This window comes from Globicephala melas, chromosome 11 (genome assembly GCF_963455315.2).
Source record: "Globicephala melas chromosome 11, mGloMel1.2, whole genome shotgun sequence".
Taxonomy (NCBI): domain Eukaryota; kingdom Metazoa; phylum Chordata; class Mammalia; order Artiodactyla; family Delphinidae; genus Globicephala; species Globicephala melas.
Window position 1 is genome coordinate 36,031,848 of NC_083324.2, and position 25,710 is coordinate 36,057,557.

Below are 25,710 nucleotides of genomic sequence, written 5' to 3' on the forward strand. Positions count from 1 at the left end.
TTTTCTAATTCAGTAGGTGTTAAGTAAAGTCCAGATCCTTTTAGTTATGTTGGACATATTTGTCTCCTGAAATTTGTCTTCTTATACATCAAGATATTGTCTTCCCATGTTTTAAATGTAGAACTGTATATCACATATTTTATTAGTTGTTTAATAAGGGGCAATACCCATCTAGCAAATAGTTTTTAAAAAATAAAAGTTTTGATTAGTAAATTTTAACTTCTGCATTTGAGGGACTCTAAACATGAATATGACTCCAGAAATATTTTCATTTTTTACAGTTAAAAATATGTCTTACCTTTTATGAAAATTATACACACACATAAAATAATAAAATGTTCTCTTTCTAGTCCACATAAAAGACTTTTATTTAGTTTTTACTATGTGCCAGGTGCTAGGCCTGGGTTCATGGCCTAATTTCTGAAATTTCTTTATTTTGAAGGGTTTTTAACAACTTAACTCTAAAAACATCTAGTCCTAGTGCTCAGCTGAGGACAAATTTTTGGCAAACCATCGGTCTTCCTGAGCTATTTACCATTTCTTGCATGTTTTATAAATCCACATCTTTCTGCAAAGTCATCAGTTCTACTAAAGTTTTCTAACTTACTGGTATAAAGTTATACATATTATTTTCTCAGAATAAAAAAAAAATCTCCTCCATACCTTTTTTATTAACATTCTGTATATATACATATATATATATATATTTTTTTTTTTTTTTTTTTTTTTTTTTTGCGGTACGCGGGCTTCTCACTGTTGTGGCCTCTCCCGTTGTGGAGCACAGGCTCTGGACGTGCAGGCTCAGCGGCCGTATCTCACGGGCCCAGCCGCTCCGCGGCATGTGGGATCTTCCCAGACCGGGGCACGAACCCGTGTCCCCTGCATCGGCAGGCGGACTCTCAACAACTGCGCCACCAGGGAAGCCCATTGGGGTGTCATTTTGAGAACATGAGATGACATGATTTTTAACCCTATTGGGAGCTCTTAACTTTATAATCACATTTATTATACTTATTGATATGCTTGTTCTTGTTTCTGCCATCTTTTATTTTTCTTCCCCTTTTTTAGAATCCTTTCCTGACTTTTGCTATATTAAGGTCTTTGCTCCCTTTTTTTTAAACTCATAGTTTGGAAGTCCTATATCCTGGTATTGAGAAACAGAATATTACCTGTAATAACCCTTCCACTCCCATCCCTCCCACAAGGCCTTTAGATCATTTTTCTCTTCGGCCCTCTGGAAAATTTTAAAGGAATTTACAGTTTTATGGTTTCCACTTTGAACCACCTTAGGTAAAGCCTGGATTAAATGTTTTCTGCTTGGCAATAGCCTTATTTTAGTGGTACCAAGATACTACTTTACCACAAATTTACATTTGTGGTAAATTTCACAGCTGTAAGATATCACATATGAATCATGCATTGAATAAGATGTTAAATGTATAAAGCAAAAGTTTTTTTTATAGGTGCTTTTGCTGTTGTTAAAGAAAAAAAAAAAGTATGTTAGGAACTTGTAGCTTCAGAAAAGAGAAATGGTTCTTACACTTTCAGAACCACAAACTTCTAACTTTGGCTTTTACTAGTAGTCATGCTGCAGAACAATAAACAAAAGACTCTTTAGACATTGAGTTGCACTGTGAGTTTTATTTGAAAACAGCCTGATGACTCATAATGAATTATAAAACTTTGATAGTTAAACTGTACTATCATTTATGAGGCTTTTATTCTTCATTATTTTGTAGACCTGAAAGAAACTTTGCATACTTGTGTTTTCTGTTCTCCATTTCAGAGGAAGATTGTGAAGAGAAGGTCTAAAATATTTATAAATCAAAACCCAACATAAAAGTGAAATATAGAGAGAACAAAATCTGTACACAGCTGAGCATAGGTGTTTTTAGCTCATGTTTTGGATATGAAAACAATTTAGCTCATGTCACACGAAACAAAAGCAGGTGCAGTAGTAAAGCTCAATCATGAAAACCCCAATCAATTATTTTTAGCATGCCTCTTAATTTTTCTTTCCCCTGGTTTCTTGTCTTCTGTGCCTGAGTCTTGAACAGGTAACCACTTGAGGGGGTGCCGGCGATAAATGGGCCACGGAGGAAGTGTCAGCTGGGTCAGAACAGAGAAAATGCATCATTTATGGCCATTAAAAGTTTAAAAGAGCATTATGGATAATGCCTGGTTCCCAAATGACTCCTATGCTAAAGGTAAAAAAAATGAAACTGACATTCCTATGAAAACTATGTGCCACCACCCAGACAAGATACTGTAAGTGAGAACAAGCCTCATTGTTTACACATGGCTTTAAGAGCTAAAAGAAAGGTGAGGAGGGAGCAGTATGAAGACCGTAAGGTCTTAAGGTCTAGTGTGACTTTAAGATTACTGCTTGGATCGCCTGCCAGAAGAAATGAGCTTTATGTAACTTAACCTTATCTGATGCTATTTGGCATTTACTTTTCCAGTGATAGCAAGGGAAGGACGAGGTAAACGATGGTGCCGGTTCTCACTACTAGGGCCAACCAAAACAACCCAATTCAGAAAACCTAAGTTGCCACCAACATCCAAGCACCCATAAATTTCTTACCAAACACGAAAAAGCAAATCCCGCCATAACTATATAGACAGTCCACCCGAACTGTTCAGCCACGTACCCGTAGATAAATCCAACTATCTAGAGACAAAGCAAGTATATTAAATACAGTCAAGCTGGGGTGGGGGTGGGGAGAGACGACTATGCAAAACCAATACTTACTGCAGAAAAAAGAATAATTCCCTGAAACATCTGTTCAGCTAGCTTCTGGCCCTTGTAATCCTAGAGGTGAAGGAGAGCAAAGCAGAAATTGGTTCCACCACTGGAGAGGTACATTCCTGCCCTGGCCTCACAGCTTTGGCACAGGGCGATCCCAATATATGGGACTTCCCCAAGAACTTAAGCAAGGAATGACATTCTGGGTTTCCCGGGGGAATTAAAGCAAACTCACGGAACCCGGGCTGGGGTATCCTCGCGGGGGAAGAGAGAAGGGGACCCAGGAGATTCATTTCGGGGAAGAAAGTAGCCATCCGGGGTAGGAACCGCGCTGCACCGGGTGGGTCTCGGACAAGGGTTGCGGAGCTGCCAGGCTCGCGAGCGGCGTGTAGGAATCTTGGGGCCGAGGCGGGCAGCGCCCTCACCATTTGCGTGGGCAGGGAACTCAGATACTCCAACATGACTGGCTCAGGAGGCGGGCGGCGGAGCGAATGCGGCCGGGACTCAGGGACAGTAGGGTCCGGAGTCAGCTCCTGCGTACAGCTCTACTGTCCTGTCGAGCCGAGGGTCGCGATGGCCGCGGCTCCGGAAGCGGATGTCTCCCACAAACCCGGTCGGCCCGAGGCCCCTCCCCGTGCCCTCGCTAGGCGACCCGCGCTTTCGGAGCTGGCTGTAGGCCGGCGCCCTCTCTGCAAGGGCCGAGGTGCTGACGGTGGCGGCCGAGCCGAGGCATCACGCGCCCGTGAAGGGTTCGCCGTCAGTGCTGTTGGGTGCCGAGGGCCGCGGTCCAGGTCCGCCAAACTGTACTTGGCTGTGCCTTCGCGGCTTAACGGCGGCCTGCGCGCGCCCCGTCTCCATGGCGACGGACATTTCTCGGCGAGGACCCCAGCGGCGGGGCTGCCCGGCGGCGCCTGCTCTGCGCGACGGTCTTGCGGACCGAGCGGCTAACGGCGGGGGGCTGCGGGACTGCGCGGCGGCCGCGGAGCTAGCGGGCAGGCGGGCTCGGTCCGGAGTGCAGGGGACGCGGGCGGCCCGGCAGCGGGCTGGGCCCCGGGGCCTGCGGTGGGGACGCTGAGCTGGCGGGGCGGGCCGGGGCGTGGGCAGCGGCCCCTCCTCCTCGGGCTGCAGGTAAGGGAGGCCGTGGGGAGCGTCCGAGGGAAACGGCTGGCCTCGGGGCCGCGGGGTGGGGAGAACCCCTGGAGCGTCACCCATTGCGAAACACTCCTAAACGTTATTGACCCCCAGAATTTAGAGGGGAGTACCCCAGAACCCATCATCCAGAGAAAGGGAATGCCCTCGGAGAAGGACGGGTCCTGGCCCGTCTCTTCGCACGAGTTGGAGAGAGTTCCCACCCGGGGAGTCTCCAGTTTGTCCCTCCAGGCTGCTTGGCGGCTTCACTGGCGTCCTCACAGACTCAGGCCTCCCGAAAGAGGCCAGCAAAGGTTTCGCACTGCCTCTCAAGGCCGGCGTCTATCTCAGAAGCTTAGGCCCTGCCCCGTTACTCTGAGCAAGGTGGAAGACCCACGTTCCGGAGAGAAACTTCTGGGAAACCTGGGCCTGTGGGTCCCAACTGGCTGTCTGGCCTCTGTGCTGTGTTGCGCCTCAGGGTCACAGGCGGTGGGATTCTAGGCACTCCAGGGCAGGCGGTGTGCGGCTGCCGACCTCATGCAGTCAACAAACATTCCCGGCAGCTTTTTTTGTGCCATGAATTGGGCCAAGGACATGGCCGTGACCAACACCAGGTCCTTGCCTTCCTAGAGCCCAGAGTGTGTCAAGGGAGACAGCCACGTAACCCCACAAATATAAGCCGGATTTACTCTGGGGGAGCGAAGCCTGGGAGATGTGAGAGCTCAGGGGAGATGCAGCTGAATGTGAGGTTTGGGGGAGGCTCCCCTGACTCCTGAAAGCCAAGTAGGAGCTAGGCAGAGAAGAGGTAGAGAAAGTGGATGTATATCCTTAGTGCCTTTTCCACCTTTCAGTCTGGCAGAGACTAAACGGACTTTCCCTCGTATGCAGAAATAGATGAATCCCTCTGTGTTATCCCTCTTTAAATGCATTTCACAGGGTGGCAGTTGCTGCAGAGCCTTTATGGTATTTGAGCTATAAAGATAATCATGGGAAAAGGAGATTGCGTGCCAGGTTCAATTTCAGATCTCCATTGGAATCCATGTCTTGCCTTGTGTTTGAATTTGTTTTCATGATTATTATCAAAGATCGTGTTCCCTTTCAGAGCTGAGAACCAGCCTTGCTCCTGGATTAACAAGACCATTCAACAAATATCACATACCTATTACCATTTACCAGACATGGTTTTAGATGGCAAGGATACACGAATAAACACTTTTCACTGGGATCACTGTTTTCATAGAGCAGGGAAGACACAAAGAAACAAATCAAATAAATGAGATAATTTCATAATTGAAGAGAGGGAGCGGTGAACTTTCTTGATGGCCTCTGAGGGGATGGGTAAGAGGACAGAAAGATGACCTTGGTCTTTTGTGACCTCGACAAAGCCACTTTGAATGGAGAAGTAGGGCCAGAAGTCTGGTTGAAGTAGGATAGAGGACAAGAGAGAAAGTGGAGCTGGGAACTTTAAATCCTTTCAAGCTTTTAGAGTGAGAGTGAACAGAGAAACGGGTCTGTGGGTCTGCTGGGATATGGGAAGTGGTGTCTTTTTTATTTTTTAATTAACTGGAAGATACCAGAGCATGATAATTAATGCTGCTAAGTGTGTGATCCAGCAGAGAGGGAAAGAGTTTGCTGATGCTGCGCCAAGGAAACAATTATAGGATAGGTTGCAGAGCATGAGTGGAATGGCCTTCCTTGGGAATATATAGCAGTAGAAAGAAAAGCAGAAAAGGCCACTGAGATGTGGGTACTATTGCAGGTAGCTAGCAAGTTAAAAACATAAAGTGTTCTTGCCCCGTAAGGTTTCTTCACCCATATTTCTGGGAATGCCTGCTATGTGTGTGTATTGTGAATGATTTGGGAATGTGAAGGTCTTGTAATTTATAGACAAAATGCTACTTTTCATAGTGAACAATTGAATATTACTGATCAAATTGTACACAGTTGTGTACTCTTGCAAAAATACAGCCAATATTGCACATCCGGGATGTACATACAGTTTTGTTTTGAGAATTCTTTCTAACCAGATCAGTGAATTCCATTACCAGGAATTGCACCAGGAAAGGAAATATGGATCAGACACACTCCATAATAATCGGCATTTTGCATGTAGATAACTGTGGAAGAGTTTTAGGAGTAGGTGGTTTCTGCCATGTGAATCTACTTAAGTACATCAAATACCTGCTGGGATTGTGTTTTTCTTCTGTCTAGCTAGCTACAATAGCACAAATACTTGTGCCTCTCAATTAACATACCACCTGTAAGTAATTGTTAGTGGACATTGTTGAGCTAAACCATTGGCCCTTATACCATTAACTAAATGAGATTTATTAAAGTGAGATAGTTTTCTCCAGTCTTGGTGGAAGTTGACTCCAAGCAGGCAGATGTTAGAACTCTGTCTGAGCAGCCCCCAGTCTGCCACCTTCTATAGGTAAGGCTCAGTCCTCAAGAGGAGATAGAGACACATGGCTCAGGGTATATAACGATTTGTAGTCTTTAGAGAGTAAGCTTGTTGGTATAATATACTTTACATATACTGTTCTAGAAAGAAATGAGAGTGAGCGAGAAAGAATGTGTGTATTTTAGATTGTTCTTTGGGAGTCTGAATTATGTTCTCCCAAATTTGTAATCTGGCCTGTGATCCCAGTTTTTAAACAGCACTTCAATATATTTCTCTTCTTTTCAAAGGCCTTGCGAAATCAAGTGCCTGATAGGCACGCACTTCATTTAAGATGAAATTAATTCAAACTAACTTTGATTTTAGAAATATGCTATATTTGAAAGTGCTTTGTAAAATTAATAGCCTTTATGTAAATGTTAGGTACTCCCATGGGGGAAGATGAAGTAGAAAGGGGTAAAGTTCTCAAATGTAGGATCACAATATCCAGGTTGTATAAAATGTTTTTAATGAAACATTACCCAGAGATTGTTGTAGAAACCTAATTGTTTAATTTAGCCCCACTTACAGTCTTGTTTCCATTGAATTGTTTTGAAAAAGTGAAGGCTTCAGATGAGCTGGGGAGCACAAACCACCGGCGGAGTGACAGTATTAGACACCACTTTCATAAGAGATGGGTAGTTAACCAACAGATAGGAAGCCCCAGAAGAAGCTAATTTTTTCTTTTAGCAGATTTTAAATTTTTGAGACTAGAGCTCTAAACTTTTGATAGCAAGATTGGATTTTGTGAATTTTTGTAATTCTGTTTCCCTGCTATAGGTTTTTTTTTTTTATAAGTTTATTTATTTTTGGCTGCGTTCGGTCTTTGTTGCTGCGCGCGGGCTTTCTCTAGTTGCCACGAGTAGGGGTTACTCTTTGTTGCAGTGTGCGGGCTTCTCATTGCGGTGGCTTCTCTTGTCGCGGAGCACGGGCTCTAGGTGTGCAGTCTTCAGTAGTTTTGGCTCGCGGGCTCTAGTGCGCAGGCTCAGTAGTTGCGGCGCACGGGCTTAGTTGCTCAGCGGCATGTGGGATCTTCCTGGACCAGGGCTCGAACCCGTGTCCCCTGCATTGGCAGGCAGATTCTTAACCACTGCGCCACCAGGGAAGTCCCTCTGCTATAGTTTTAAATGAATTTGGGAACTGTTCTTTTTTCTCTTTTCTTTAATTCCAGTTAAAGATGAATGGAATACATCTTGGAGCAGGGATGTTTGTACCAACGAGGCTGACCTTGGTTTACTGGATCATAGACAACTGAAGTCCATGTCTAATTAGGAATTTTAAGTAGAAATTCATTCAGAAAACATTTCCATAGTGGTTAGACTCCAAGTATTCCTCCTGGTAGAACTTCTTTTGCTTTTCATCTAGTGGCATATGGTATACAAGGCTGTAAGTTACTGGAAGTATTTTATTATTATGACTACCATAAAAAATTCAGATCCCAAATTGGGTCCTTGGAAACTGTTAATTCAAAACGAGTTTCTTGCAGAAAATACCGTATGCATTTCTTGTTTCTACCTGAATAAAAGTGTGTAGGTGGGACTTCTCTGGTGGCACAGTGGTTAAGAATCCGCCTGCCAATTCAGGGGACCCAGTTCGAGCCCTGGTCCAGGAAGAATCCCCATGCTGCAGAGCAACTAAGCCTGTGCACCGAAACTACCGAGCCTGCGCTCTAAGGCCCACGTGCCTAGAGCCCATGCTCTGCAACAAGACAAGCCACTGCAATGAGAAGCCTGCGCAGCGCAACGAAGAGTAGCCTGGCTCACCACAGCTAGAGAAAGCCCGCACGCAGCCAGAAAAAAAAACAAAAAGCATGTAGGCATTTTGATGGCCATTCTAATGTACCTACTGACTTTGGGGGCTTGTTTTTGTTTTGTAGGGTTAATAACTAATATTTATATAAGACAGAAGAAAAAGATGTCATTCCGTAAAGGTATGTCCTTTCTACAGTTCTATTGTTTTATACCAGGTCAAAAGGTGAAGAGATGTAACATGGGCATTCTCCTCTGTTTCAGTAAACATTATCATCCTGGTCCTGGCTGTTGCTCTCTTCTTACTGGTTTTGCACCATAACTTCCTCGGCCTGAGCAGTTTGCTGAGGAACGAGGTTTCAGGTATGGGAACCCTGACTAATGCCTTGGCATGTGTTGAGGACCTGGAATTCCCTGTGTCCCACATTCTGAGTTACATCACTAGATTCAAAGAAAAGGCGGCTTTTTTCTTGGCCTTATAGAAGTACTAAAGACTTTCAGAAAGGCAGGTGGCACTCATTGTGCTCTTGCAGCCTGTCCCCTTCTCCTTGCCGGGCAGTTGTTTGCTGAGGGTTTGATCTCACAGAAGATTCCTTTTTACCAAATCAGAGGCCTTGGAGAAAGGAGCCACTGTGGGCTGTTATCTACAGACATTTCAGTAGGGCAGGGCTTCAGAATGTGGGGACAGGTTAGTGTTGCTGGTGTTTGATGCCTCCTCTGTTCACTAGAGTGTCAGTCTGGTTACTTTCCTTTACCTGTTACTCTGCTTTAACACATGAAACCATATCAGCAGGTCTTTAGTAGTAAAACAAAACCACAAAGCCTTGTCACCTGATTTAAAAGACCACTATTGTATAATTCCGCTGCCAGTTATTTTAGATTAGTTGTTCATACTGCTCTGCCTTGGTATTGAGGGATGTTTGAGGCTTCAGAGTGTTTGTCAAAAATCATTTTTGGATTGTCGCCCACTGTACTTGACCAGAGCAGGAAAAGACTAATAGCTTTTCCTTAACTTTCACTGAGTGCTCTGATAGCATGTTTTTATAATAGTGTATATATGTGTGTGTATTTTTATATATACATATATTTTTACATAAAGTAATGCATGCTTCTGGTGGGAACATATATAAAAAAGAAAACAGCATTCAAGCTCCATGAGGACAGTTGTGTCTGGTACATAGGAGGTGCTTCTAAATATTCATTGAATAAATGATTTCACTGCCTAGAGATAATTATTAAAATTTTGTGTTAGTACCTTCCAGGTTTTTTTCTCTGTATTTTTTTCTATACAGTTGAGATTATACTATATATAAACTACACATGACATGGTTTTTCACATAATTATATCCCAAGTACGTCACCATGACAAAACTCTTCATATGTAAATTTAATGTCACATAGTTTACTTTTTGCCATAGGAAAAAGTCTTTTGGTACAATGACTTTCAGATTTTTTTGATGGCAACCCCACAATAATGAATGTGTTACATACAGCAGACACATACATGTATTTATTGTCTATCTGCCCTACACAATGGTAAAGACTTGACCATCTTATTCATGGCTGTAACCCTGGTGCCTAGATATTGCTTGGCACATAGTAGGCATTCAGTGTTCAATGCATGATGAATGAGTAAATGAACAAACATTATAAAAAGCAAGGTTTACAAAACAATACTTGCATTTCCTGTATGTGATGCATTCTGATATTTTCTAAGTCACTGTTCTATTCCAATTCAGGAACTGTTTTCCTACTCATGTTCTGATTGCGATCCACTTATACTGATTTCATGCCTACTTGTGGGATACAATTCACAGTTTGAAAAACAACTGTTTTTTAGTCTGTTTCTAGGTTTTTCACAATTGTAAATAAAATTGTGACTTTTGGTTACCTCTCAGATGTCCTTAAGAGACACAAGGGGAATTATTGGGTCAAAGGCCATGTACCTGTTTAAGGCTCTTGATACAAATTGCCCAAATAAGGTCTAAAAAGATTGTTATATTCCTACCAGTAATGTATCAGAATTGTCTGCCTGTTTTTTTAAAAATGCTTTTCCAAAGGCCTGGTTACATACAGGAAAACACAATTTCTGGGCTATATGCTTCACATTACAATGAGGCAGAATGAGGTGTATCATAATTCTCAGCTTACCTCTTTTCATGCCTTGGGCTCTGTATCAAAAGCTCTTGAGATTGTGTTTGTATCACAGTACCTTCTTTGTGTTCTTTGCAGATTCAGGAATTGTGGGGCTTCAGCCTGTAGACTTTGTCCCAAATGCTCCCCAACATGCGGTAGATGGGAGACAAGAGGAGATTCCTGTGGTCATTGCTGCATCTGAAGATAGGCTTGGGGGGGCCATTGCAGCCATAAACAGTATTCAGCACAACACTCGCTCCAATGTGATTTTCTACATTGTTACACTCAACGGTACAGGAGACCATCTCCGGTGAGCTCCGCTTCCCTGATGATTCTGCTTCTAGGGGATGCTCTAAGAGCAGGCCAGCTGCCAATCCAGTAATATGTTTTTCAATGTTTACATTTTTCCTATACAATTATACCACATGTAAACTGCACATTGTTCTTCCATGTGATTGTACCATAAACATGTCTCCATGATAGCAAAAACATGTAAGAAAACTGTGCCAAGATGTAAATCAACTGCGTTACTATGCATAGTTAAGTGGATTTTTTTTTTGGTAATAAGACTTTCTCAATGAAGGAAGTAAGGTGTTGATTTACATTCTCTTACGAGTTCCTTATTTCAAGAACATGCTCTTGAGTAGTTCTGGTCTAGAGTGGGAAGGGACATGGGAGCAATGGCAAGGTAGTATGGTGAAGTGAGCATAGACACTGATCCAAATTTTAGCCCATAGTGGGGAACATTACCTAACTCTTTGGAACCCATTTACTCATCTGTAAGTACGGGGTATAAATACCCAGATTAGAGGATTGTTGTGTCAAGTAAATGAAAAAATATATGAAAACACCTATGACATAATAATCGCTCAGCAAATGATCCTTACTATTGTAACCTGTGATTAATAGAAACTCAATCTGATGGATAGTCTTAACTGTTTTGAAAGATGCTTTGAATTAAGATTTACAAAGTTTATTCCAAGAAACATTTTATCTAACAGGTTAATAGTGGTCAAAGTTCTAAAACATATCTGTCCTTGTGCCTTTCTCCATGGTTGTTCATCAAAGTTGTTAAGAATTATTTTTCCGTATTTTAAAAACTCAAGAAATCATCTAAAATAATGTAGAAAGAAATATTGCATTAAAATAGACTATAGAAATAACATTATATCCACAAAACGCTGATGTGAAATGGGCCTAGGAAAAATGTGCAACACCTCTTTAGGGAATACTGACGTTTCTTACAGGCAGTACCTTAGACTCAGGTAGAAATCACTCAGCCAACACAGTGAATTAATGAGTGTAGATTAACAGACTGATTTACCAGCTTTGTTGATAACTTAGCTTTCACTACCATCATATTTTGACTCATTTTCTTCACTGATGTATTTGGAGGGACAAATGTTAAATGATCCATGTGGTGAAAGGATCTTCTCAATTCCATAATGAATTTTTTTTACAGCAGTTTTAGTGTCAGAAGAGTGATCAAAAGTATGAGCCTTTGGGTGCACTATCACCATGGAATCTTGGTTCAGGAAGGGTCTTTAGTGGGTAAATTCACTGCAGATGAGGAAACCAATGCTCAGAGGTGAAGGGGCTTGAAGACACCTATTTTGTCCTCAGGATTTCTCTTGCATTATGGTCTTATTGGAAAGCAGAGATATGGCTGTGGTTTGGGACATGATTACTTAAAACTGATATTTAGTGGTTTATTTTCATCAGGTCCTGGCTCAGCAGCAGTACCCTGAAAAGCATTAGGTACAAAATTGTGAATTTTGACACTAAACTTTTGGAAGGGAAAGTAAAGGAGGATCCTGACCAGGGGGATTCCATGAAACCAGTGAGTTCCATGCATCCTTGTTTGTACTTGGTAGTATTATGAAATGATTGGAATACCTGGGTAACTGTGGGTACAGTACTAGTACTTCCCTGGGGACCAAACCTGGAAGTTCAGAGACCTTTGGCTGTCTTCTCCTGCATGGATACTGAGAGCATTCTGGGAGTTTCTAATAAACAAAAGCACAGCCACTGACAAATCTTGTGCCAATGCCTCTTTCCTTTTCCAGTTAACCTTTGCAAGGTTCTACTTGCCAATTCTGGTCCCCAGCGCAAAGAAGGCCATATATATGGACGATGATGTAATTGTGCAAGGTACTAAAGAATGTCACCATCAGTGCTGCTCTCTGTCCAGCGTGGGCGATAGTGGTTGTCTTATTTATGATATCCTATAAAAGGCCATCCTAAGTGGGAGGAATAGGGAATCTTGGGGCAACTTCCAGTGTAAATCTTAAACCTTATCTGTTTCAGGTGATATTCTTGCCCTGTACAATACACCACTGAAGCCAGGACATGCAGCTGCATTTTCAGAAGATTGTGATTCATCCTCTACTAAAGTTGTCATCCGTGGAGCAGGGAACCAGGTAAATTACTTATTAGACCTTGTAAATAGACACTCCACTCCCTATAATTCATGTCAATGGGGAGAGGCAGCAAAATCAGGGAATTCTAAATCTTTAGCTACATTTTATTCACCAATTATTTCATCCCAAAACTCAAGGCTGCTTTCCTAGATTGGTTCACGGATTAGACACCCTAATTCTCCTTGAACATCTGGCTTAATGTTTAGGTTCCTGTTGTCTAACTTGCAATCCCAAGTGTCACTTTTATTTGCTTTATGTAGAGCCCTTTGTTAATAATCTGAGAAGTCATAAGTAAGCAGAACAGTTATCAAATTACTGTTTGAAGCATTAAACATACTATATATCCCAATTGTGTTTTTAGTACAATTACATTGGATATCTTGACTATAAAAAGGAAAGAATTCGTAAGCTTTCCATGAAAGCCAGCACCTGCTCATTTAACCCTGGAGTTTTTGTTGCAAACTTGACAGAATGGAAAAGACAGAATATAACTAGCCAGCTGGAAAAATGGATGAAACTCAATGTAGAGTAAGTATGTAACTGGCCTAGCTGTGAAAACTCTTGTTATTTCAACCCTGGTGGTCTTCACTAACAGGAATTAGGATTCTTTACTAACAGCTTTCATTTGTTATCTGTCCCACCAAGAGAAGGGCTGTACAGTAGAACACTGGCTGGCAGCATCACAACACCACCTCTGCTGATCGTATTTTATCAACAGCACTCCACCATCGACCCTATGTGGAATGTTCGCCACCTTGGTAAGTAGATAATTAACCAAGGGCCTAAGCTAATAAAGTGTCTAAAGGACCACCCTCAGGGATGGAATATATTGTTTCCCTTAAGTTTCCTGCAGTCTTGTGTCTGATTAGTACAGTCATTTGGCTCTTTTTTCCTAAATGTAAGGTTCCAGTGCTGGAAAACGATATTCACCCCAGTTTGTTAAGGCTGCCAAGCTACTCCACTGGAATGGGCACTTTAAGCCATGGGGAAGAACTGCTTCATATACTGATGTCTGGGAAAAATGGTATATTCCGGACCCAACAGGCAAATTCAGCCTAATCCGAAGACATGTGGAGATCTCAAATATAAAGTAAATAAATATGCTATAAGCATTTCTCAGGAAATCCTGGAAGACAGTATGTGTGGGAAGTAACACTTGCTAGGCTTCAATGCCTGTTTGCAGCAACAAAGGGACAAGGGACATTTCAGCTGGGTAAAGAGGACAAACTGCCCCATCTGGCAGTCAGCTTCCCAGACAGACTATAAATATGCCTCCATCTGCCTTACCAAGAGTTTGCTTACTGACAGTGCTGAACGACCAGAGGTGAATGTACTTAGATACGGCTGGTACAGCTAGTTCAACACTGCTGCTTGGTTTTAATTTTGTGACCTGTGGCCGAATCTGTAAATAAAGTAAAAGTACATGTTTCAATAAGGTATGTTTTAACTTTACTTCTATCCACTCACTGTTTAAGAGATATCTTTTTATAGAATTTAGACACTTTCTAAAGTTGCCTGATTTTTTAAAATGAATATATCATTATATACACATTCACAAAATTTACACAGCTTATGTCATACTGTAACAAACTGGTACATCACACGCAGAGAACAGCTTAGCAGTCTGCTCACAATGTTAAAAACCAACAACAAAACACCATTATATAAGGACAAAGTTCTATTATACATAATCTGTACTGAAATCATAAGCATCATCTTCCTCTTCAGTCATTTTATCCAAGATGAAAGATGGTGCAGACTGCTTATCTATATTGGAAAGAAAAAGGAGGTGTTTAAAAACAAAAATAAAAGCTACTGTACTGCTTTGTTAGAAGATCCCTCCACCCAACTCACCTGATTGACAGTCCTCAGGCAGTGCCTCGCAGGCCTCTTCTTCAGGGGACATGTCTGACCTCTTTTCCTGTGGGACAGAGAAACAGTGTTAGTAAGCCCTTGTGTGCTCATTAATCCAATTTAATTACATACCCAGAAAACGTCTCTGGAGTTACACATTAATGGATGCACAAAATCAAGACTAATGATTGCAAGCCTTAAACTTCTAAATTGTACGAGGCTTTTTAAAGTCATGAAATATTTAATTTCTATTTCTTCCTTCAGCCCCTTCCCCTCTGTTGTACACTGTAATGCTAGAAAACTTACTTCAGCTTAAACAACTCACGCACAACATACTTACATCACCTTCTTCGTCAACACATTCCTGGTCAGTGTTGACATCTTCATAGTCCCCCCCCTCCTCCTGCTTCCATTCTTTCTGTTTCGGCAATTCTTCAGGTATGTCCTTTTCCTCTATCACTCCATTTGTCAGACCCGATGACTGGAAAAGGATGCTACTGGCTAAACGAGGGCCCCTGATGGCTAGAAAAGGTAAACAGCCCGTGTAAACAGATGAGACCTTTATTGGCCTATCAGCTTATGAAGACAGTATTTAAACACAAGCCGTGCTTACCTTGTATGCTGTGTGCATTGTTCTTTTCCAGTTCTTCCAGATTAAAGCCCCATTTCATGTCTGTCACAATGCTCTCATTAAAATGTGGAGGAGTCCAGGATGTAGGGGGATGGCAAAAGTAACCTAAGGAGGCACTGGTATTAAAAATAAAGTGTGTCAAAAATCAGTTCCTTTATTCTATGTGGCCATCAAAAAGCCAACAGAAAGAAGCCTTACCCTGTCCACTCAGACCACAGCAGTTTGGCAGCACCTTCTACATTTGGGCTTCCACCTTTTTGGTGCAGTCCTCTTCTCTGAGCAAGTGAAGTAAAAAATTCCAGAGAATTCTTAAAGTCTGGGACAGTAAATTTCAGTACTACCTTATTAAAAAAAGAAAAACAAACTGTCATCTATCTGATATAGTACAGATGTTAAAAAAAAATGCTTATAATGAAAGACAAAATGGAGCTCAAGGGAAGGGGATTCTTTTTACCTGTCGAGCATCAGCATGGGACAGAATGGCGCTAGCAGCCTCCATTGGTTTTACTACCTCAATACTTGCTGGACTTCTCAGAGCGAGTGCAATAGCAGAGTTAAGTGGAGACACAATGAAACTTGGACTATCTATGATTGTGATTTGTTTGTCCAAGGGGACAACCTGCATGTACCTGAGACAAGAAAGATGGTAACTGACGGGCACTGGTTTTCCTGAAGGTCAAGAGACACAACGAAGCTCAGGGTTGGATTGAACAAACTCAGCACAGTCTGTCAGATCCATTTTATCATCATTTGCTTCATGTTTATCTAAAACCATAACAGCACACCCTCCTCTTCTAAAGACAAAACACTACGTGTTATAGCTTACATACATATTGACCTAAACACATGCTGTTTCCTCTGTAGTATCTCCCCCCTCTTCTACCTGGCAGACTTCTATTCATTTCAAGTTCAGGTTCAAACATCACTTCCTCTAAGGCAGCTTTTCCTTCTATGAATCTATTTGCTCGTCTTTCAAACTAGATTGTGGGCAGCTATTCTAATCAATTCTTCCCAAGCCTAACACTGGCTTAACCCTGTTCCTTTCACTAAATAGAAAGTTGAGTAAATAGAAATAGAAAACTGTCTCCCTTAAAATAAACAAAATCATACTTACCTATAATGAAATATTGCAATTATGGAACTCAATTTACCTTGTAAGTCCCATGGATACACCAACATTGCATATCCGTTCTTGTTTTAAGCTATTGATGATGCTGCTTTTCCCCACATTTGGGAAACCTACAAATGGGAAATCCACAGATACAAAAGGCATTATGTGCTGGTAATTATAAAATCTCCACTCCCTTATTTTATGCTTGCCTGTTTAGAGCAAGACCAGAGTTGGATCTGAGCATCTTCACTTCAACACTAAAACTACTCTTAGCATCTTCATTTCTTGCACAGGTAATGAAAGAGCAGGAAACGATTATTAATTCAAATAAACCAGAGCTCTTAGAAGCTAACATTACCTATAGTGCCGAGTTGCACTTACTGAGATAAGACATAAAATATGTTGAACTGAAACTCACCAATTACCCCAACGTGAATGGCTTTGCCATAAGTCTCCTGAAAACCTTCAAGAAGCTTCCAAAGGCCTTCTTTTCCAACACAGACTTCACTTTTGAATGGAGCAGATTTCTTCTTTACCTTCACAAGTTAAAATTCTAAATAATTAGTTTAACTACTTCTGACAATCCACCAGACAAAACCCAAGCCATCTGGCTCCAGAGCCCATCTATTAAAATCACCACATTCCATTGCCTTTCAGATTATCTCTGGATGAAATCAGAGTTGGATCTTAAAAGTTATCATTTTTTAATCAAGATTTTGTACACTCATCATATTTCACCCATCTGAAAGATGAAAGAACCACATTTCCCACCACTAAATTAAGGGTACCTTGATTCTCTTCCCTTTGTCCTTCAGATTTGTTGAGGCTTTGAACACCACTGTTGGCAATTCCTTTGTCAAATAACTTAGCCAGTTCTCCAAATTCTCCTTTGGTACCAAATCTGATAGGGATTAGGAATAAAACACTGTTCCAATTTGGTCATTTTGTTGAGATAAATTTGCAAAGTCTAGTAAACTATGGATTTCATTCAGGTTTGCCTTTTCCCAGTTTTTTCAAAAGTATCTGAACTAGAAGATGGGGAGAAGGTCAGCTGCCTACCATGCTTCTGGTTAACAGAGTTCAGTATGTACACCTCTGTATTTCTTTAATTCCCCTCTGCATTGCTCATCCTTTCAGGATTAAGTCATCCTCTAGAATATTACCATACTAACCTTAGGGCTATGTTTCCAGAATTTACTATCAGGTAGGAGCCATGTTTACTGACCCCAACTGTAATTTTAGATCCCATCCTTACTTTCTGTTTCACAGGTTTCTGTTTCTGGGTGTTTCTGTCCCTGCTGCTCAAACCCAGATACATAATCATGTCTCATCTAAATAGTGCCACATGTCGACATTGCACAGGTGTGAAGAATGTGGCACTCTGTCATCACTTCCTACGTGAAATATACTACACAGTAAGCTGAGCATAAAAGCTTACACTGTTAAATAAGACAAGGTGGTTAAGTACTGAATAGCGAAAGAACAGTACAAACCAGTTAATTCGCTTCTAGAAAACATCTCCAGGACCTCCCTGGTGGTGCAGTGGTTAAGAATCCGCCTGCCAATGCAGGGGACACGGGTTTGAGCCCTGGTCTGGGAAGATCCCACGTGCCACAGAGCAACTGAGCTCGTGCACCACAACTACTAAGCCCACGTGCCACAACTACTAAAGCCCACATGCCTAGAGCCCGTGCTCCACAACAAGAGAAGCCTGCACACTGCAATGAAGAGCAGCCCCTGCTCGCCGCAACTAGAGAAAGCCCACACACAGCAAAGAAGACCCAACATAACAATAAATAAATGAATAAATAAGTAAATAAAGTATAATATAGTAATTAAGGGGAAAAAAAATTTCCACCCCACTGCCCAGCACTGTCTTTGGCAACAAGAGCTCATGCATATGCATTGGTTTTGTTGAGGTCAGAGTTGGATCTTATCAGTCTTCAGAGACAATCAAGACTGTTCAGATGTTTTCCTCATACCTCACTAGTGTATGTGGAACATAAAGAGCAATGTTTTCACCTACCTGATTTATTTAATACAAGTACCAGCTTTTTCTGTCCACCCTTGACAATGGCTGCTTCTACCTGGGGACACCGGCAACCAAGAGGATCTCTGGCATCCAACACCTCCAGCACAACATCTGAGGCTTCAATCACCTGTCAAAGCAGAAGCTATCAGAACACCATCCCTTGCTCTGGCACCACCCTCCACATAAGTACACTGGCGTTGTCTACTTTGCAACAGGGTGAGCTCAGAGTTGAATCTCTTAAAATTTTTTTAAATTTATTCTTTTTTTTGGCTGCATTGGGTCTTCGTTGCTGCACGTGGGCTTTCTCTAGTTGCAGTGAGCAGGGGCTAGTCTTCATTGCAGTGCACGGGCTTCCCACCGCGGTGGCTTCTCTAGTTGCGGAGCGTGGGCTGTAGGCGCACGGGCTTCAGTAGTTGTGGCACACAGGCTCATTATTTGTGGCTCACGGGCTTAGATGCTCCCTGGCATGTGGGATCTTCCAGGACCAGGGCTCAAACCTGTGTCCCCTGCATTGGCAGGCGATTCCTAACCACTGTGCCACCAGGGAAGCCCCAGAGTTGAATCTCTTATCTTCACTTTGGTGTGAATGATGTTCACATGTTTATTTCTTACATGACAGTAAGACATAAGTTTGTTCAGTGGCCTCTGATCAAAGTGGATTTCAAGAGTGGAAACATTCCCAACTATCTAAATGTATAATCTTCCCATTCTGAGTTATGTAGTTTGAAAGACCTTTGTGGCCCTACCAAGAGCTGCTGAGAAACACAGTCAGGGTCTATTCACAGGAGGGAGTGACCTTAGGAAAATAGGTGTAGGGGATGGCAGTGCTACACCAAGACATCCCCTTGACCTCCTTCACTTAGGTTTCAGCAAAGTACTTTAGAGATTCTTACTTTTGTACTGCTCCTCTAAAGTATTTCCTTCTATTTAAAAAGCCACTGTGTCATAATGTTATTTTATCACAAAATGCCACTTCTGTAAATCATGCTTATGGGGAACTGTTCCCATGCAAAAAAATTAAAACCATAACAATATTTCCTTCAGTGAAACATATCAGTAAGCCAACTTGCTGAAGAATTCTTCCTGCTCAAGAGAACTCTACTTCCACCTCTACAATGTTGGTGTCAGGAGAGAAAGAAAAAAAAAAAAATTCTAGTCTTTTAAACCTCATTACCACTTTTAGACACTAACCTAGACTATGATACCTTTTTAAGTTCCTGACAATACAGCCTCTTCGGATTCTGTTTGCTTGACTTGGCTTTCTTAGCTTTGCATTGCCCAAATTCCTAGGTGATAAAGACAAGGGGAAAGGACACAAAATTAGTAGGTCAGTAGATGTAACCTATTTCTCCATTTTTCATGACTGTAATCATTACCTCTTTCACAGGTTCCATGTTACATAGCTCAACAGCAGGGTCAGTTCCAAGTCTTCTTTTCTTGTCCTGTTCCTTCTGCCTGTCAAGTTTCTGCTGCTGTTTCAGTTCTTCAAGCTGTGTTCAAGCCACAAGAGAAATGGGAGAGCCAAAGTGACCTGATATTGTAACTTTACTTTGAAAAAAATACACACACCCACACATCACTTGTTGAACATTTTAGATGCATTTTACCCGCTGTTTCCTTAGCTCAGCTTCCCGAAGAAGAGCCTCCTTAAAAGGAGCACTGTTTGGAACTCCCGGGTCTTTCCTAGGCTTCTTTCGACCCCGTTTTTTAGCCTCTTTCCTCAATTTTCTATGGTGTTCTCGAACCTATCGTAATAAAATTTTATTAGTTAACAAAAATACTAAACAAAATTCATGTGACTAACCAATCTGGCTGCAGTTTACTTATATCTGTAAAATGACTTAGAAACATAGAACTTTAACTGTAACAATGCAGAGAACACATGCTTATGTATGAAACAGCAAGAAAAAGTCACCAGGAGATTCTTTTTGCAGCAATTGTTACCATATTGATCAAAATTTAGACTCTTATCACTGAATTACTTCTGATGCTTAAGAGCTTGTGTCATAGTCTATCCAACCTCCGTTTCTTGAGGTGAAATCATACTAATATTAATCCAGACCTCTTTGTGGAGAAGGGGTGGGGCAGAAATAAGTTTAGCATTATACTTGGTATAACTCTTTCAAGAACAAGACTTACCTTTTTTTGGATTTTATACCGCTTATGGCAGGTCATGCGTTTACTTGCTTTCTTTAACTCTGTAAAGCAACATATCACAAAAGGGTTAATTTATTTACTGTTTTCTTTTTAATTTATTTATTTTTGGCTGCGTTGGGTCCTCATTGCTGCGCATGGGCTTTCTCTAGTTGTGGTGACCGCGGGCTTCTCATTCTGGTGGCTGCTCTTGAGCCACCGTGGAAGCCCTATTTACAGTTTTTTAAAATCCACTTTATCCACAAATGATCAGTTTTAGTTTTTGATGACTGCGCTCTAGGGTCACATCTATGTTTGCGTTAAGTAATTAACTGGCTGTGAAACCTAATTTAAGAATCTTGTGGGGAAGTTCCCTGATGGCACAGTGGTTAAGAATCCGCCTGCTATTGCAGGGGACACGGGTTTGAGCTCTGGTCCGGGAAGATCCCACATGCCGCTGAGCAACTAAGCCCGTGCGCCACAACTGCTGAGCACGCGCTCTAGAGCCCGCGAGCCACAACTACTGAAGCCCGCATGCCTAGAGCCCGTGCTCCGCAACAAGAGAAGCCACCGCACCGCAATGAAGAGTAGCCCCCACTCGCCACAACTAGAGAAAGCCCGCGCGCAGCAACGAAGACCCAACGCAGCCAAAAATAAAAATAAATGAATTTTAAAAAATCTTGTGGGTGTGTGGTAAAGATAAAACACGGACCACTCAAGTCCCAAAGACGGATTCAACAGATCCGTTGTAGAGCCCAACTTCCCCGCTCCCACTCTTCCCAGATTATACTGGGATAGCACACAGAAGCGTATAAGATCCAAAAATAGAGCCACTTCTTATCAAATAGCACGAATCACAAAGGAGGAGCTAACAGTGGGGTCGAGAGGCGGCTCTCAGATCTCACCAGGGCCGGATCAAACGTGGCCGCACAAGGGAAAACGCTGCGCCTGAAACCTGGCTCAGACACTGACTGGGTCCTCACGAGACTCTGGCCCGACCTTCACCCTTGGGGCCCAGCCTTCTTTCTGCACCACAGGCCCGCGACTCACGTGGAGCCTTCCAACCCCCCAGTGCTAGGCGGGATCAGGGCTACGGCCTCCCCGCCGGCCCTCCATTCCCCAGAGACCAAGCCGCAGACGAGCGCCCTGGTGGGTCCGTCGACCATCAGACACAGAGGCCCCTCCAAGCCCGCCCCTGACCACACTCACTCGGCCGCTTCATACTGTAAGTCGGAAGGGCTGCGCCCGCTGTTGCACCAGCGCTCACAGCCACAAGCGCCTCCGCAGGCGCCACGTGCGAACAGAGACCACGGGCGAGCGTCACGCACTCACGCTGCCGCCGTAAAGCGCGCCGCGGCCTGCCCGCGTGCGCGCGCACGCAGTGTCGCGCGGAGCCAGGTTCGCTTGGCGGCCGCGGGGCTGGTTTTGCGGCGGCACCGGGAGGGGTGAGGGCGGTGAGGGCGGCGGGTGCTGGAGCGACGGCAGCGGCTGGAGGAGCAATAGCAGCAGCCGTGGCGGCCACGGGGCGGGGCGCGGCGGTCGGTGACCGCGGCCGGGGCTGCAGGCGGCGGAGCGGCTGGGTAAGGCCGGGCCCGGGGCGGGCGGGGCCGCTTCCTCTCAGCCGGCTGCCCGGCCTTTGTGTGGGCCCGGGCGGGCGGGAGCAGCGGCGGAGGCCCCGCCCCGGCCGTCGGGATGCGCCGGTCGGGCCGGGCGCGCGGGGCGGGGCATGGCGGCGGGCTTCGGGAAGCGCCTGGCAGCGTTGCCGCACCTGCCTGCCGGGACAAAGGCGCGCAGCGGCCCGGAAACTACCCGCGCCCCGCTTTCCCGCCCCCCGCGGCTGGCCGAGCCTTCGTCGCGGGCAGCTTCAAAACTGTCAACGTTTCCCTTAGTTCCCCGTACCGGTGACAGGTTGGGAAAGTCTTTCATTTTCTCCGCAGCTCAGGGCCTCCTTTTTTTGTTGTCGTTTCTTGACGGTTCAGACACAAACTCTCCTAGTAAATTTTTTTTTTTTAGTACTTTCTGGATGACTCTGTTCAGACTGAGTATTTTTATCAATGGGACTTGTGTTTGTCGTGGAGCCCAGGTATAGTTTCTTATATGCAACACCACAAAGAATCGAGATTTTCAAATTGTGTGTGTTTCTGGTTATTTTTTCGTCTCTTAAAATTTTTTTACTGAGAAAGAAGCATAGTTTTGTTATTGTAGGGTAGAAATTGGTGACTTAAAGAGGAAGAAAGATTGGCAAAAATGTAGAAGAGATCCTGAAAAGCAAATGACAAATACACGGTATAGTGGATATAGAAATTATTACTACAATTATAGAAACATATGTTGGAGTAAAGCATTTTTATTAACTTATTTTCCAGCAAACTAAGACTCCTCAAAAATGATTTCAAGGTATTTTTTTTCCATTTAGTAGTGAACTCTTTTCCCAAGTACAATTCAAAAGCAAATTGGACTCAATACAAAAGAGTAGTATAATTTCTGCCATATCACCTGTTAACAGATTGCCCATATTTTAGATCCAAAGGAAGATTGGAAGGTATCTTTTGAAGAAGTATGTCAAATCAGTAATAAATATGTGTGGATAAATAGAAGGGCTTTGACCACTTTCTTTGGCTTTGGGAGTGTACAGAATATCTTAAGTATTGATATTCTATGCAGATCGCCAAGATTAGTAAATTGCTATCTGTATGATAGACTACTCTCAAGGCATCCAGCATCATGTGAGAGAACACTGAATTGGGAGAATATTCCCTAAGTTAAAACACAGGCTGCAACATAATACATGTGGTTTGTTCATGCTTTTTAAAAAAAAAAAAAAAAAAAAGGCAACCAGGGCATAGAATAAATACTGAAAGCTGTGAATGCCAACGTTAAGGGTTCTTTTTCTCTGGGAAGTTGGTTTATAAGCGATTTTTTCCCATTTTTGAATCTTCTCTTTTCCAAGATTTTTGTTTTAAACCTGTATTACAGTACTAAGAAATACTAGAAATACAGGAGAGTACTAAAAGTCTATAAACTGTCAAAATATACCATTAGGCTATACTGAGTAAATATTTTCCCAGTTGCACATTGTAAAGTTATTCTTTACTGTCCACTGTAATTTATCATTGGTTGTTAGAGTTTTGGACATCTGACTGTAATCAGTGCCATTTAAAAACTTGTAACTAAGTTTCAGAATCTTTTCTCTTTATAGGAAAAGAATTACTGAATGGATGCTCACAGTCCTTTGAAACTATGCAAACTTTTTTTTTAATGTCTCACTTAAGTGCACTTTTAATATGTCTTATTAAATAGATAAGTTGATCACTGAAACTATGCTATAAGTCAGGCTACAAAAATGGATAAAGTGCTGTTCCTGTGCCCAGGACAGCGTACAATCCTAGAGTTAAAACTTAACATTTTTTTTGTGTTTTGACATTTCAAAGTGATTTCACATACATTTTTCACTGTCATAACAATCCAAGGGAGATATGTACACTGCTGTTCTCATTTTAGAAATAAAGAAACAGATCTGAAAGGTTGTGACTCAAGCAACATCAAACAGAGATGGAAGACCTGGGTCTCTTATCCTGGTCTTCTGAGCTCAGGTCCTATTGCCCCTCCCACCCACCTGGCCACATTGCCTTTGTAGCCAAACTTCCAAAATACATGTTAAAATGTGTTCCTTGGATGAGAAAATATTCGAAAATTATCCTTAAGTTGAATCTTTTTTTTTCTTACCAAAGTAAATTAATGAGTCAAGGAGTTTTGAATATTGTGTGGTCTAAACACCCCCCCCCAATGATTTACATTTTTTGTCATTTGATTTTCAGCGGATTATTTATAAAAGTAATTTTGACCTCCTGCCAAATGGTCGAAGGCTTTTTTTTTTTTTTTTTAACCTTTCTAAAGTTGTATGTGATATCTTTTCAGTGCTGATAGGACTTTTGGAAAGAAATGTCTCTCTGAATTTTTTTGACGAGGAGGAGTTTTCCATACTCTGCTCACATGAGCCATTCTTGGTTTGTTCCAGCTTGCTAACACTTGGTGTCACATGTAAGCCTTCCACATGTGTTCACTCTCCATTCCAGCTCTGTGATTGAACTCTGCTCTTATTGACTAGGGTGCAGTTGGGCAGGCATGCTTCGTTCCTGGAATTGGCAGTCATTCCGTGTGAGTAAAGGGGAACCTCAGTGAGGCATCTTTATGTATGTGAAAAGCATTTGGTTTTAAAATGGAAGAAATATCAGATACTGTTAGTGCCTGAGCCTTTGCAGCTGTTTGATTGGTGCAAGAAAACTGATATGCCTATTTTCTCCAGATCTCGTATCTTTAGCAGTTCTGCTTGAATGTTTTCTGTCTATTTGTACTCATTTTTACTCCTTTGACCCTTCTTTTTATTTCCCCTGTCTCTGCCTTTTTCTTCTCTTTCAGTTTTGAATATATTAACACTGAATCAGCACTTCTAAAGCCCTGCCTTCTCCCACTGGCTTCACTTGGCCTTCAGACATAATGAGGAGACTGGCTTTTCGAGGAGCTGGTTGTGCTCTGGTAAAGCTGGTAAATTACTGATCATCTACACCCTTTCCCTTTTCTGTCCTTCCTTGCCTTTTCCCTTCCACCTTTCTTAAATTTTGTTATCCTTTTCATAAAGATTCCTGCCTTATGTTCATCAAATTCACTTGTGTCCTTGTCATAGATTGTTTACAAAAGCTTGGTCCTTAGTTTCTTCATTTTAATGAATTGACACCAGTTTATCAGCCTTTTATAAAACAAACAAAAATCAACAAAAGTTGGCTGGCCTTGGCCTACGCCCTTTGAAGCTTTAGCCAGTTGTGGCCGATTGCAAACTAATACACTGTATAACAAACCAAGTCCTAGAGGTAGGAACATCATCACATTAGGCTCTGTTTTTAAACACCATGTGGACTGTAATTCAGAGGAAGAGATAAGAGACTTAGTTTGTTAGTTGGTTACCAGAATTTTTTATTTATTGGTTTGTTTTGCTCCTGCTTTCTGTTCCCTGGAGATCCCCAGTTTTTCTCTCCATACTACTGGCAACCCATTCTTTCAGCTACTAGTGTCTTAGTGTCCTGAAATTGAATGTTGATGAGTGACACTGGGATCAGTTTTTTCTTTTTGCTTTAGAGAAAGGCCTGTGAAATCACAATATGCTATTTGATACTGTTTTTAAATTGTATAAGCATTGTAGGACTTTCTCAGGTATGCACCCTTACCTTCTTCTAGCTGTAGCAGGTCATTTCAGTGGTTGCATTTCTTGTGTTATAGTCAAATATATATGTATGTGTATATATATATATATATATATATATATATACACATGTGTAT

General features: G+C 42.3%; 4 protein-coding genes and 3 non-coding genes across 26 annotated transcripts in view; 2 read left to right on the forward strand and 5 right to left on the reverse strand.

Moving 5' to 3' along the window:
• Window positions 1-101: 101 nt before the first annotated feature.
• GLT8D1 (glycosyltransferase 8 domain containing 1) lies at window positions 102-14,050 on the forward strand. Of its 2 annotated transcripts, none has more exons than XM_030867403.2 (10): window positions 102-2,207; window positions 8,188-8,241; window positions 8,324-8,422; window positions 10,292-10,505; window positions 11,918-12,035; window positions 12,262-12,346; window positions 12,503-12,615; window positions 12,977-13,143; window positions 13,261-13,373; window positions 13,519-14,050. In XM_030867403.2, the coding sequence occupies exons 1-10, from the start codon at window positions 2,168-2,170 to the stop codon at window positions 13,707-13,709; spliced, it is 1,194 nt and encodes a 397-aa protein (XP_030723263.1). In that variant the 5' UTR covers window positions 102-2,167; the 3' UTR covers window positions 13,710-14,050. The 2 variants fall into 2 exon arrangements, with proteins under 2 accessions (XP_030723263.1, XP_030723264.1); XM_030867404.3 differs by lacking the exon at window positions 102-2,207 and adding an exon at window positions 3,773-3,874.
• Window positions 1,622-3,561, reverse strand: SPCS1 (signal peptidase complex subunit 1). Its single transcript, XM_030867406.3, has 4 exons — window positions 3,172-3,561; window positions 2,753-2,812; window positions 2,585-2,671; window positions 1,622-2,109 (listed from the first exon to the last, which is right to left on the reverse strand). Exons 1-4 carry the CDS (start codon window positions 3,205-3,207, stop codon window positions 1,984-1,986), a joined length of 309 nt encoding a protein of 102 aa, XP_030723266.1. The 5' UTR covers window positions 3,208-3,561; the 3' UTR covers window positions 1,622-1,983.
• Window positions 9,429-21,712, reverse strand: GNL3 (G protein nucleolar 3). Its single transcript, XM_060308380.1, has 15 exons — window positions 21,586-21,712; window positions 20,383-20,441; window positions 19,851-19,988; window positions 19,620-19,733; window positions 19,449-19,529; window positions 18,238-18,370; window positions 17,000-17,112; window positions 16,630-16,747; window positions 16,252-16,339; window positions 15,555-15,729; window positions 15,299-15,441; window positions 15,083-15,216; window positions 14,810-14,991; window positions 14,470-14,536; window positions 9,429-14,382 (listed from the first exon to the last, which is right to left on the reverse strand). Exons 1-15 carry the CDS (start codon window positions 21,596-21,598, stop codon window positions 14,297-14,299), a joined length of 1,644 nt encoding a protein of 547 aa, XP_060164363.1. The 5' UTR covers window positions 21,599-21,712; the 3' UTR covers window positions 9,429-14,296.
• Window positions 15,786-15,862, reverse strand: LOC115859178 (small nucleolar RNA SNORD69). The gene has a single exon (XR_004041957.1). It is a non-coding gene; the product is annotated as a small nucleolar RNA SNORD69 (small nucleolar RNA).
• On the reverse strand, window positions 16,874-16,955 carry LOC115859179 (small nucleolar RNA SNORD19B). Its single transcript, XR_004041958.1, has one exon. It is a non-coding gene; the product is annotated as a small nucleolar RNA SNORD19B (small nucleolar RNA).
• On the reverse strand, window positions 18,119-18,196 carry LOC115859176 (small nucleolar RNA SNORD19). Its single transcript, XR_004041955.1, has one exon. It is a non-coding gene; the product is annotated as a small nucleolar RNA SNORD19 (small nucleolar RNA).
• Window positions 21,713-21,825: 113 nt separating the features above from the next.
• Window positions 21,826-25,710, forward strand: part of PBRM1 (polybromo 1) — a 104,196-nt gene continuing 100,311 nt past the window's right edge. For 11 of the 19 annotated variants that reach the window (XM_060308934.1, XM_060308941.1, XM_060308942.1 and 8 more), the window contains exons 1-2: window positions 21,831-21,956; window positions 24,796-24,921. In XM_060308934.1, the coding sequence (XP_060164917.1) occupies window positions 24,874-24,921 (48 nt within the window). In that variant the 5' untranslated portion in view covers window positions 21,831-21,956; window positions 24,796-24,873. Of the gene's footprint in view, window positions 21,957-24,795; window positions 24,922-25,710 lie in introns of all 19 variants that reach the window. The other 8 variants (XM_060308936.1, XM_060308948.1, XM_060308940.1 and 5 more) reach the window with 2 other exon arrangements.

Coding starts and splice junctions, on each gene's coding strand:
- GLT8D1 (XM_030867403.2), top strand. CDS start 2,168: ATGGATAATGCCTGGTTCCCAAATGACTCCTATGCTAAAG. Junction 2,208..8,187: donor AAATGACTCCTATGCTAAAG/GTAAAAAAAATG, acceptor TTTGTTTTGTAG/GGTTAATAACTAATATTTAT. Junction 13,374..13,518: donor GTGGAATGTTCGCCACCTTG/GTAAGTAGATAA, acceptor CCTAAATGTAAG/GTTCCAGTGCTGGAAAACGA.
- SPCS1 (XM_030867406.3), bottom strand. CDS start 3,207: ATGTTGGAGTATCTGAGTTCCCTGCCCACGCAAATG. Junction 2,813..3,171: donor GTTCCCTGCCCACGCAAATG/GTGAGGGCGCTG, acceptor CTTCACCTCTAG/GATTACAAGGGCCAGAAGCT. Junction 2,672..2,752: donor GAATTATTCTTTTTTCTGCA/GTAAGTATTGGT, acceptor CTTTGTCTCTAG/ATAGTTGGATTTATCTACGG.
- GNL3 (XM_060308380.1), bottom strand. Junction 15,217..15,298: donor CTGTGGTCTGAGTGGACAGG/GTAAGGCTTCTT, acceptor TTTTAATACCAG/TGCCTCCTTAGGTTACTTTT. Junction 14,383..14,469: donor GCCTGAGGACTGTCAATCAG/GTGAGTTGGGTG, acceptor TTTCCAATATAG/ATAAGCAGTCTGCACCATCT.